General features: G+C 48.1%; 1 protein-coding gene across 1 annotated transcript in view; it reads right to left on the bottom strand.

Annotated features, from left to right (window-relative positions):
- Positions 1–10,213: 10,213 nt before the first annotated feature.
- Positions 10,214–12,029, bottom strand: part of NCAPD2 (non-SMC condensin I complex subunit D2) — a 37,718-nt gene continuing 35,902 nt past the window's right edge. Inside the window, exons 29-31 of the mRNA XM_074983598.1 lie at positions 11,860–12,001; positions 11,552–11,728; positions 10,214–10,351 (exon numbers count right to left, since the gene is read on the bottom strand). Coding sequence (XP_074839699.1) covers positions 10,269–10,351; positions 11,552–11,728; positions 11,860–12,001 — 402 coding nt within the window. The 3' untranslated portion in view covers positions 10,214–10,268. The remainder of the gene's footprint in view (positions 10,352–11,551; positions 11,729–11,859; positions 12,002–12,029) is intronic.

Raw genomic sequence — 12,029 nt, 5'->3', positions numbered from 1 at the left:
GTTTCAGGGCCGGGTTCAGGAGTTTACTGCCTGAAGAATCTCTTGGGAGGTATCAACAGTGTGGGGTCAGTGGCTGGGTTCCCCCTAGAATTCCATGCAGCTGCTCATAGAAGCGGCATGTTTGTGGTCTTCTGATATGAGCCTGCCTGGGCTGCTTTATTTTCTACACCACACTGCTGGGCACTCCTGGTACACCATTCTTCAACCATGGCCCATGAGATCTTGAAATAGATGTCTGCATTTCTTTTGCTTCTTCGTAGTTCTGCCGGTACAGCTTCATTTCCCCCCACAGCAATAAAGTCCCAGGTCTCCTGCAAGCTCCATGCTGGAGCTTGTTTGCAACCCTGGGCATTCATGGCCAAATGGGCTGCTGAGGCATACACCACTTGCCAAACAGGAAATGAAAAAAGCAGTTACTCACCGTTGTAACTTGTTCTTGTGTTGCCCATATCTATTCACGTTAGATGCACCTGTGCTCCACATGCACAACTGTTGGAAAGTTTACCTTACCTGCTACCTGGTGGGCTGGCTGTGCAGTACTCTGGAGTAGTGCTGGTCCCAACCCAATCCTGCCAGTCTGACCACCCCGCAGTTCTTTCTCAACAGATTCCCCGGAGAGGCACATGAGCCGGAAGGCAGCTGAAGGTCTGAGTTCACGTAGAATGTGCTGTAACAGGTGTCAGGGTAAACTTAGTGAGGTTGTATCATGCTTGTATACAGCACGTGATCCAGGAAGAGATGTGCTGTGATGACACCTGGAACCCCTTCATACAATCAGCGGCAGCCACACAGAGCTGCGAGGTCTTGGAAGGGCTTGGTCCATTCGATGTAGAAGGCAAGCGCCTGCATCATATCTAGAGAGCGCAGCTGCTGCTCCCAGGGGAGCTGTGTGGTTAGGATAGAACAAAGGAAGAAAAATGTCCTGGCCAGTACAGAAGCTGGAAACCATTTTCAGAAGGAAAAAAGCTGGGCGAGGGCAGAGCTGAACCTTGTCCTTACAGAACAGTGTATACGGGAGCTCTGACATGAGGGCCTGGAGCTCAGACACCCTTCTGGCAGAGCTGATAGCAACTTGCAAGACCACTTTCCAGGAGACTTAAAGGAGCAAGCAAATGGCCAAAAATTCAGAGTGAGGGGGTCATAAGCACCCAGTGCAACAGGTTAAGGACCCAGGCCAGAAATGGCTGGCAGGTGGAGGCAGTTCCCCACCATGGGGTTCACAAAAATGGAGTGTCTGCCCTCCCCCAGATGGAAGGCCGAGATGGCTGCCAGGTAGACCTTGAGTTAGGAAGAAGTGAGGTCTTGCTGCTTCAGGGAAACGAGGCAGTTCAGCACCTGCAGGACAGAGATAGACACAGGCAGGAGGTTGTTCTGACAACATCAGCAAGAGAGGTGTGTCCACTTGGCCAAGTACATGTGCCACCTAGACTGCTTGCAGATGCTGAGGAGGACCTGCTGCACTTGTTGTGAGCAGGCCTGCTGCATGGGGCCTGCCCGTGAAGCTACCATGCCATGAGGTGAAGGGTCTGGGTGGTAGAGATGATGAGGAGGTCTGGAAGCAGGGGAAACTGAATGGGTGGAAGCACCAAGAGCTCCATCAGTGTGGGGTACCCGTATTGACAAGTCCAAGCCGGGGCTTCCAGGATAACATCAGCCTGGTCCATGCAAAACTTGAGGAGCACTTTGTGCACAAGAGGAAATGCGGGGAGGGAGACAGCAGCCCCGAGTCATCATGTTATCAGGAACGTGTCTGCTAAAGAACAAAATGCAGGACACCTGCGGTTGCTCCAGGATGCAAAGAGGTCCAGCTGGGGAAAGCCCCATTTTTGGAAGACAAAGTGGAGGACGTCCATCTGACTTGACCACCCGTGAGTGAGGAACTAGTGACTGAGATGGTCCACCAGCTGATTCTAGACCCCCAGGACATCAGATGCCACCAGATAGATAGAGTAGGCTATGCAACGTCTCCATAGGCGCAGAGCTTCTGAGCAGGACAGGGAGGTGCGTGCACACCCCTGACAGTTGATATAGTACCTGGCCGTGATGTTGTCTGTCAGGAGTGCGACACAGCGGCTGCGGAGATGAAGCAGGAATACTAGACAAACAAGGCAAAACAGCCTGAAGCACGTGCACGTTGGTATGGAGAGAGAACTCCTGCGCAGGCCACATTTCCTGAGGTCTCAGATGGGACCCCACTCCAAGCCAGACACGTCCGTTACCAGAGACATGGTAGGATGTGGGTTATGAAGGGGAAGTCTGACCAGCATGTTTTGGAGATCTAACCACCAGTGGAGAGCATCAGAGACACGTTGTGTCACCGTGATGACCATGTCCATGGGATCCTGGCTGGTGCATTACACCAATGCCAACCACAACTGGAGGCAGCGAAGTCGCAGCCTGGCAAATAGGACCATGTATGTGCATGCCACTATGTGGCCCAACATGTGGAAGCACATCCTGAGCACGGTGACCAGAAATTCAGACAGGGAGCGTAAAAGCTGAGCGAAAGTGGGAAATCCATGATCGGGAGGAAATGCCCTCACCTTGGTGGTGTCAAGAACTGCCCCAGTGCACTCTGCATTGAGTCAGGATCAACAAGGACTTTGCTGGATTGAGCTTGAGACCCAGCTTGTCCAGAGCTGCTCTGGTGAGAGCCACCTGAACCTCCATCTGACAAAATGAATGGTCCCACAGGAGCCAGTCATCCAGGTAGGGGCACACCTGAACACTGTTGTGATGAAGGAAGGCTGCCACTATTGCCATGCATTTGATAAACACTCTGGGGACTGTGGAGAGCCCAAAGGGCAGGGCCATACACTGGTGGTGCAGGTGGTCCAAAGTAAAACAGAGGAAGCACCAATAGGAAGGAGGGATTGTGATATGGAAATATGCATCCTTTAACTCAAGGGTGGCATTCCAGTCCTCTGGATGCTGGGAGGGAATGACGGTGCCTAGGGCAACCATATGGAAGTTGTGGGAAACAATAAACTTGTTGAATTCTGAGGTCCATAAAAGGCTGCAGGCCTCCTTTTGCCTTCAGGACGAGGAAATAGCAGGAATAGACCTCTCACCCCTATAATGGGGAGGAACCTCTCCCACTGCCCCCAGGGGCAGGAGTGATTGGACCCCCTGGAGGAGGAGCTCATGAGAGGAGTCCCTGAGAAGGGACAGATATGGGGGCACTGGGAGGCAGAGGGGAAGGAAAAGGATGGCATAGCACAATGTGACTGTTCTAAGGACCCATCAGTCCGATAAAATGGCTGACCAGGCTGGAAGGATTTCTACTACACAATAGCCAGTTGAGGAACAAGAGGGAAGGATCTGGTGGCACTCGTACTCTGATCTTAGTGCACCATCAAAACAATTGCTTGTGCCGGCTCTAGTTGCCCCAGACTGCAGATGGGAGAGCTTATGGTGGAAGTAGCAAGGCTTGCAGTGGTAGAGGTTAGAATGACTTTAGTTGGGCTTGTGGCTTAAACGGCTTGCACTGCCTAGCTGGTGTGTGCATGCCCAAGGACTTCATGGTGTTCCTGGAGACTGTGCAGGTGGGAGTTGGTCTGCTCTGCAAACAGCCTTGCTCCATCAAAAGAGAGGTCCTGGATTATTTGTTGGACCTCCAGCGAGAGACCCGATGGCCGTAAGCAGGCCACTTGATACATGGCAATGCCTGAAACAATAGCTCAAGCCGTGGCAACCCCGAGTCTAGGAAGACCTGAAGACAGGTATGTGACACCATTTTACCTTCTTGCAGGATGGCATAGAACTCCCCCCTCAAGTCCTGGAGCAACAAATTCTCAAATTTAAGGAGAGAGGCCCAGGAGTTGTAATTGTAATGGCTCAAGATAACCAACTGCTCAGCCACCTGAGCAACAGACCTCTTGTGGAGTAAACCTTTCTCCCAAATAGATCCAGCTGCTTGCATCCTTGGATTTCAGGCCCGGAGCCTATTGACCCTGTTGCATTTTTAATTTAACCACACCCACCACCAGGAAGCAAGGGGGACGGTGGATGTACAGATACTTGAACAACCTTGACTGGCACAAAGCATTTGCATTCCACTCCCCATGCAGAGGAGGGAATGGAGGCAAGAGATTGACAAATGGTGGTGGGAGACGACAGAATGGTCTTGTTAAACGGAAGAGCAACATTCAGAGGATCCTGATGTGAGGGTGTCTATTGTGGGGGGGTCATCCCACTCAGTGACTCTCTCCACGGAAAGGTTGAGGACGGTAGCCACCCATCAGAGCAGGTCCTGGAGTGCCCAGAAGACCATTGGTGGAGGAACTTATTAATGCCTCATCCGGAGAGGAGCTGGAGGAGGCCAATGGTGGGGGGGGTGGGCAGGCATTCTGCACTGAAACCTGCAGCTGTTCTGGTGATGCGGTATGAGAAGCTTCCTCCGGAGGAGTGGAAAGCTGAGGGTCAGGAAGAGGACTGCTAATTGTAGCCTCAGGAGCCAGAGGGATGGCCAAAAAGACTGAGGCTGAGGAGGAGGCATAGTGCCCTAAGGCATCCAAAACTGTCACTGGGAGGGAGGTCACTGAGGAGCTCCCAAGTAGATATGCAGGTGGGGTTCCACCAGAGTGGAGTGGGAATGGTGCCGAGGCATCCCCAGGCCTGCCGCTGAATGGGGCTGAGTCAGTTGACCCTCAGGACCTGGCCAACGGGTGGAAGCGCTTGAACTGGAGCATGTCGAATTTCATAGCACTCCATCTGCACTCCCCTAAGGTGACCATGCAAGGCTGAATTTGCGGTTACTCCTGCTGAAAAAGTAGGAGTACCAAAATTGAGCTCTCAAGAGCCCTTAAAGTCGACAGAATGGCAGTGGTGGTGTGGACTAATTCTTAAGAAAAATCAACCTAATGTGGATAAGTTTGACCTACTGTAGACCAGGTCTCAGTTTAAGGAGGAGCAGAACTGAGAGGGGACCAAGACTGACTAAAAAAAAAAATTACATCACCTGTTTTATGTCTGTGCTGGTAGTTCTTAAAATGTCTGTCCCTGGGAATAGTAAATCACTAAAATGGGTACCTTGTACTTGTTTCTTTAGAACAAAAAAGCAGTAAAGTAGCACTTTAAAGACTAACAAAATAATTTATGAGGTGAGCTTTATTTTGTTAGTCTTTAAAGTGCTACTTTACTGCTTTTTTGTTTTGATAGTATATAGACTAGCACGGCTTTCTCTCTGTTTCTTTAGTTTTCTAATTGTGAATAGCATTCCTCATTTTACATAGAGATATTTTCCTACTCAAGTTTGCATTGTTTGCTCAGTAAGGATAGTAATAAGGTCCCGGACTTGTCTTTTTTAGCACAGATAAGCATTTAAGCATGAAAATTATTGTGAAAAAATTGTAAAATATCAAAAATTCTATTTGCAAAGAGAAATACAAAACCATCTCATTTAGTAATTAAAGACCCCCCAATGGAAAGAAGTAAATATGTAACAGTATGCAAGTAATAAGTCTGATTTAAATAAAAATACATTTGATTTTAAAAACTCAGTATTTTTACCCAGTCCAGAAACTGCTTGTTAAGAAATGGAGGTTTCTTACCTGTAATGGGACATTCTTTGAGATATGTGGTCGTTTTGTGTATTCCACATGGGGTACACATGTGATCTATGCACCGAGATCGGACACTCGTAGCAAGGAGCATTCCACATCTAAGTAGTTGCTCCCTTGTGCTTTGAAATGATGGTAAAAGAGGGGATGTTGACAGTTGCCTCTTCAATTCCTCTTCTTACTGTGAAGGCAGAGGGTACCTTAAGCAGAGGGGAAGAAGGCTGAAGAGTGGAATACAGCAAACCCTCAGTTTTACAGATCCCGATTTAGTGGACTTCAGGAACAACAGACATTTACCAGCCCCCCATTGTTCCTCAAGTCTGCTTAATTGGGGCCCATAAAATCCTAACACCTCCCCCACCCTCAAAAAAAAAGAAAAAGAAGACAGACAACTTTCCCCAGCCGCTGGACCTGCCACTGCTAAACCCTCCACCTTGGCCTGGATCGCTGCCACCAGAGCCACCACACGCTCCTCCCACCAGTCGTTGGGCACATGTGTGGGCAGATGGCACTTTTGTACACACTCACCACTGGCAGGAGGTACATGCGGTGGCTCCTCCAGCGATGCGGCAGGCCAGCCAGGCCAGTTTCAACACGGCAGCAGGCTCCAGCAGCTCCAGTTGCATGACGGTGGGGTGGATCCAGTGGTGGCAGACTCCGGCAGCTCCAGACACGCGGCGGTGGGCCCCAGCAGCTCCTCCAATGGTGGTGGCAGGCACCAACGTTTGTGGGGAGGGGCTGGCTGGGGGGACCTGGCAGTAAACTCTTGTATTTAACAGACTTTCAGGTTTAACAGACACCCCTCCCCTCATTAGTCCATTAAATCAAGGGTTTACTGTACAAATAATACTCATTTCAAGAACCTGTAACTATAGGTAAACAACCTCCATTTCTTTCTTGAGTGCTAGTCCTTATGGGTGTGTCTACACTTGCATTCCTCTTTCGAAAGCAGCGTGCAAATGAGGAAATTGAAAATGCAAATAAGGTATAAATTTGCATATTTGGCACATAATTTGTATACTCTAATTTCAAAAGACCTTCCTTCAAAATAAGCCAGTGTAGACGCTGCTCTTTCGAAAGTAAACCCATCTTCCAAAGAGTCCTTCCTCCCTTTATTTAATGAGAAGGATTCTTTTGAAGATGGGTTTACTTTCAAAAGAGCAGTGTCTACACTGGCTTTCTTCTTTCAAAAGAAGCTCTTTTGAAATTAGAATATGCAAATGAGATGCCAAATATGCAATTTTATGCCTCATTTGCATACCTCTTTTGAAAGAAGAATGCAAGTGTAGACACACCCACAGTGTATACCACACACAGGTGATTAGTGAGCAGTAATAAATCAGGATGCAGATGGCGATACTCCACAAAGGGCCTTATTTTTGGACTTTAATGTGTGTGCCCTATGCACACCTCAACATCAGAGATTGTTTGAAAGCTTATTTTCTGTATGTTTAGATAAAGCATGATGTGGAATTGACAGACGGTGCGCTGAGCCTGTCGGGGGGGGGTGAAACAAGATACACAAAAGGAGGAAGTGTAAGTTTTTGCACAGTTCCTAAAACCTTGCAACATGGCCCTGATTACAGCTCTTACTAGGCAATAAAATGGGTAGAGATACCTTTCAGTGGCACAGCTTCTGTTGGAGAGACAAGAATAAGAGCTATACAGAGCTCTTCCTTGGGTCAGATGGAATTCAAAGCATGACAGCTAACCACAGGGTCCAACAATTTAGCATAGGTAGTGAGCACTAATGAGACCATTCACAACAAAGTGGCCCATTAACATCTCTGTAGTCATAGGTAAAGATATGTTTTAGTCATGGGTTTGTATTTTTAGTACAAGTCATGAACAAAGTCATGGGCAGCAAATAAAAACTCACAGCTGTGACTTTTAGTACATACCCCAAACTAAGTCAAGCCAAGGAGCCATGGTACTGTGTGTGGGGGGGAAGTGTGAAAGCACAACACATGGCCCAGAACTACTGCTTGTACTGGGAGGAGGCAAGTGGCAGTGCATAGCCCAGGACCCATGCCACTGATGGTAAGGAAAAGTTTTGCCCAGGATTCCTGCTGATGCTGGGGGAGGGGTACTGCTGGGTTCCCTACCCAGCTCCAGGCAGCTTTCCTGAAGCTGTCCACATACTCCTGCAGCTCCTAGGGGAAAGGAAGGCCAGGAGGGCTCCTCTGTGTTGCTGGGAACTGCGGGGTGGAGCTTGTGGACTGCCAGAGTCCCCACCACCTAGGACTGCCTGCCTGTTTGGTTAATACAGAGAACTGGATAAATAGGGTTCTCCTGATAGCAGGAGGGATTTCGAGTTAGTGGGGCCCCGTGCTCAGCTTCAGTTTTGCAGCCAGCCAAGAAAAAGAATATTTACTCTTCCTGCCCTTCCCATTTTTCATTCTTTTTATTTCAGCCTCCGCCAAGATAGTAAGACCCAACTGAAATTAAAGTGAGGTACCTTGGTTGCTTTTATACGCTTTCTTCCCAACCCCCAACAGACCACTCAAAAATTGCACTCTCGGTGGACCACTTAATAATCTTGTCCTTAGGGAACACTGTGTATGGGGGCTCCAACACAAAAGCATGGAGCTATGACACCCTTCTGGCAGAGATGATAGCTACCAGGATGGCCACTTTTCAGGAAAAGTGAAAGAGGGATCATGCGGCCAATAGTTTGAATGTCAGGGGGCAGGGGCATAAATACCCAGGACACCAGGTTAAAGTCCCAGGCTGGAATCAGTTGGCAGATAAAGGTGGTCCATGCCTGAGAAAGGGCCCCACTGCAGGGTTTACAAAATCAGACCACTCACCCTCGTGAATAGCAGAACAGTTGGGGAGACAGTCTTGGCTCATACCATACCACAGTTATGGTGTCTTCTCTTGGTGGTGTAAAATATACAGAGAATAAAAGGACTGTTCTTGAGTCTTTAAGAGTGTAGAGTACTCAGTAAATTAGACTAACTGAAAGATAAGGCTTTATATTTTGAAACTCCTGAGGAACTCCGAAGAGCACAGCCAAGACTCCCACCTCATAACCATAGCTGTGCCTAGCCTTTTAGATGCAGTCTCTGCTACCACCACTGCACTCTGAAGGGGCTTTTTGGCAGACACTTTCTTTTCCTCAATGGAGGCCTGAATTGCCCTTTGTCCTTTTAAGGAAGTTTCTCCCTGAAATACAAAAAATCTTTGAATAATTGTTGAAATTATTTTGCTAATAAAGCATGGTAATTAGAAATGTGGGACTGAAGACATGTAGGGAAAAAAAAAAATCTGCCCCAGAGGGTTTAAGCGATTTAGAGTCCTAACCTTGGGTTGCTGTAACTTATTCCTTGCATGGCTGTTTGGACAACCAGGGAGTTGGATATGTGAAGAGAAGCCTTTGGCTGGTACAAAATAGTGCTTTCCTCAGACCCTTTTCAGGGTGAGAGCAGGTGGCTTAAAAGTTACAGACTACACCCGATTCCTCAGTTGATTCAATTACTGGGCAACCTATTGGGACCGCAAGTTTGTTACATATGAAGGAGCTAATGCTAGATATTCTGTACCTCCCTCTAATGGAACCAGGAAGTTGCCACTCTAAAAGCTTCTGCTACTGCCTTTTGTTAGTGAGTAGATAAGGAAGGTGAAGGTATCCTCTCATAAGATACAAATTTTAGTTCACCTCAGAGTCACAGTCCAGTAGTAAAGGTCAATGTATCTGGCACAACCATGGTAACTGTGGAGAGCAGGTCTTTAGGGCAATTGATTGGTACCGTCAGTGTCTACTAAGGAACTCAGAGGGTGTCATTGGGTGATGTATTAGGCTCAGGAATCAGTGCAGAGGTTCATACTAGCAGCTCCTCTCTCCTTCACACCCCTTGCCCTCATGAAGCTTTAAATATACTCAAGTCTTTAGAACCCACTCACAAGGACACACCTCAGCTGGACAGGCATCCCTTTTCTCTGGAAGCAGATGCGGAAGGTCTGTCCTCTGGCATCAGCATGCCCCTTACTCTCATGAGAAGCCCAAGTGATAATTCCTTGGTTTTGGCAGCTCTAGCTTCTAGTTCTGATTTTGGGCTTGAAGGAGCACTGATTACCAGTTGAGGCCGAGTACTGTTGTGGGGAAGAAAGTGTCATTGCCCCAGTCCTGACCAAGGAGTTATAGCCTTCTCCCTATTTTCTCAGCTTGAATTCTTGAGCTTGCAAATTCATGGAGGGAGGAAATGGCAAATCATGCAATATGCTGAGATATGCACACACCTCTCATACAATAAAGGATGCTTTGGTGCTTGTCACTAAAGCACAAGGAGCAGCGACAGGATAAACAGTCCTGGGACTCTGACCATAGAGCCTTTGGACACAGGATTCCCACTTGGGCCGTGCAGTTATAAAAGGAACTGGAGCAGCATATGCCAAATCTTCTCTTACACACTTGGATTTAGAGCACAAAGAGAACAACTGCACAAGCGTGGAAAACTGGACAGAGCTTGCTAGAAATCTCAAGTCTCAGTGCACAAACATTTCAGAAGTGGAATACAGACAGGGACCACTTTGTATTTTCAGCAAGACTAGGACAAGGCAGATGCAGTGTGATGCAGGATCACAGACTACTATTTCCTCATTACATGGTCAAAAGGCTGTATGATTCACTGAATGCACAAGACAGCACACAAAATAAAACCAGATTTATTTCCTTATGAATAACTAGGACAGTGAGATATTTTGTCACAGAGCACGACGGGCCGAAGCTCGGGAAATGGGAGTCACCTTGCTTGGCGTTTCATCCTCTGTCAGTTCAGCATAGAGGTCTAAGAGTGAGAAAGCAGAGTCAGTCACTGAGGAGACAGCATACCCATATATCCAGAGGACTTAAGCAAGAGAGCCAGAGTTACTGGTAACCCAGAATATCAGATACAGGGTCCTGTAGTGACAGGGTATGACCTCCCACCCACACAGAGGGAGGAACAGCTGCAACCACCTCTGGTGGGCAGAGCTAGGACACCCAGCTTGTCCCAGAAGAGGCAGAGGGGCAGGATACGAACCAGAAGTATAACCTCCAGCTTAGCTGGAGCAGAAGGATGTCTCTCACCCCCTGCTGGAAAGTAGGATCCCACAGCAACTGCTTAATGCCCGAGATCTGGAGGAACGGTCAGAGCTGTGCTGCTGACTGACAGCCAACTAGGTGTTGTGGCGAGATTTCCCCGCTAACCTAGAGGTGGGCCATTCTGCCACTTTTGAAATCTTGGGCTGGGATGCAGTGGAGTCAGATGGTCCCATGTCCCTCTACTGTTGCCACCCTACCTCAGAAACAGCAGCATCCACACCACAGGCCTGTGTATGCCTAGTTTGCCAAAACCAGGAACTCTGTTAGCTGCCCTGCTCTGTCTTGAAGACTCAAGCCTATGGACTTTGCTGCTCTGCCCTCTCAGATGATCTGCAGGTACTGACTCATTGTTCTGCGCTGACTTCAGGCCAGAATGTCTTACTGCATCCTGCCCTGCCCTGCAGTTGGGGCTTATAAATATTACTGCTCTACCTCACTGAGTAGCAGGAATGTTGGTGCTAATTCCTCTTGGAATTGTCCCCTCCTTAAGGATTTATAGCAAAGGGGTAGATGGGTGGACAAACAGCTGCAAACACACTACCATTCCTCTTCCACTGCCCCCCCTCAATTAAGCATTTTTAAATTAACAATTTTTTGTTTTACTTGATGAAAAAACATAAAAGAAACTAAATGGTCAGGATGAATAAAATATTGACTTTTCAAAGTGAAATATATTGAAAGCATAATTTCACATTGTCTGCATTTTTTTTCCTGAGCTGAAATTATTTGCCAAATTTCACCCAAATTCACAGTTTCAGAGGGTCAGAAAGAGGCCAAGTGTTCATATAACATGGATATAACATGCCAGGTGTTTGTGGCACCACTCTGCAAGATTCCATTAAGGGCAGTCTGGGCATCTTGCCTCACCCTTTATAACCTTCTAAACATGGCACAGAACCCTTACCATCCTCAGGACTATTCTCCTCATCACTCGAGAAGGTTATGACGGGTTTCTGAGATGACTGGCGCTGGGCAGCACCCCGGCAACGCCTGGATGCACGTGGTTGGGGTGTGACAAAGGAAGAGTCCTCATGTCTGTTGGCTGTGCCCAGGGGGCGGCGGTGCCGGCGACGGTCGGAGACTGCAGGAGAAGAAGAGAGATGAAGGGCCATGCTGCCTGAAAGGGGATAAGAAATCCACAGGTGCTATGCCTGGATTGCAGGATAGGCAGGGAGAAGAGGCCAGGACTATCCTGCATTAAGAAGAACACACCAGCTACTTGTCGCTTCTTTCCTGGTTCTAGCAGGGGGGTCTTGCCTTCCTCCTTACATAGGGGCTCCATGGGAATTTCTGTGGAATCCATACCACGGTTGTGGCAGGCATGGAGTTTCTGCTCCATCTCTTCAATCAGAGCCTGATGCAGGGGAGAGAGAAGCTGATAA

The sequence above is a fragment of the Carettochelys insculpta genome, chromosome 1, assembly GCF_033958435.1.
Source record: "Carettochelys insculpta isolate YL-2023 chromosome 1, ASM3395843v1, whole genome shotgun sequence".
Lineage (NCBI taxonomy): Eukaryota > Metazoa > Chordata > Testudines > Carettochelyidae > Carettochelys > Carettochelys insculpta.
This window is presented reverse-complemented; position numbering and strand designations above follow the sequence as displayed.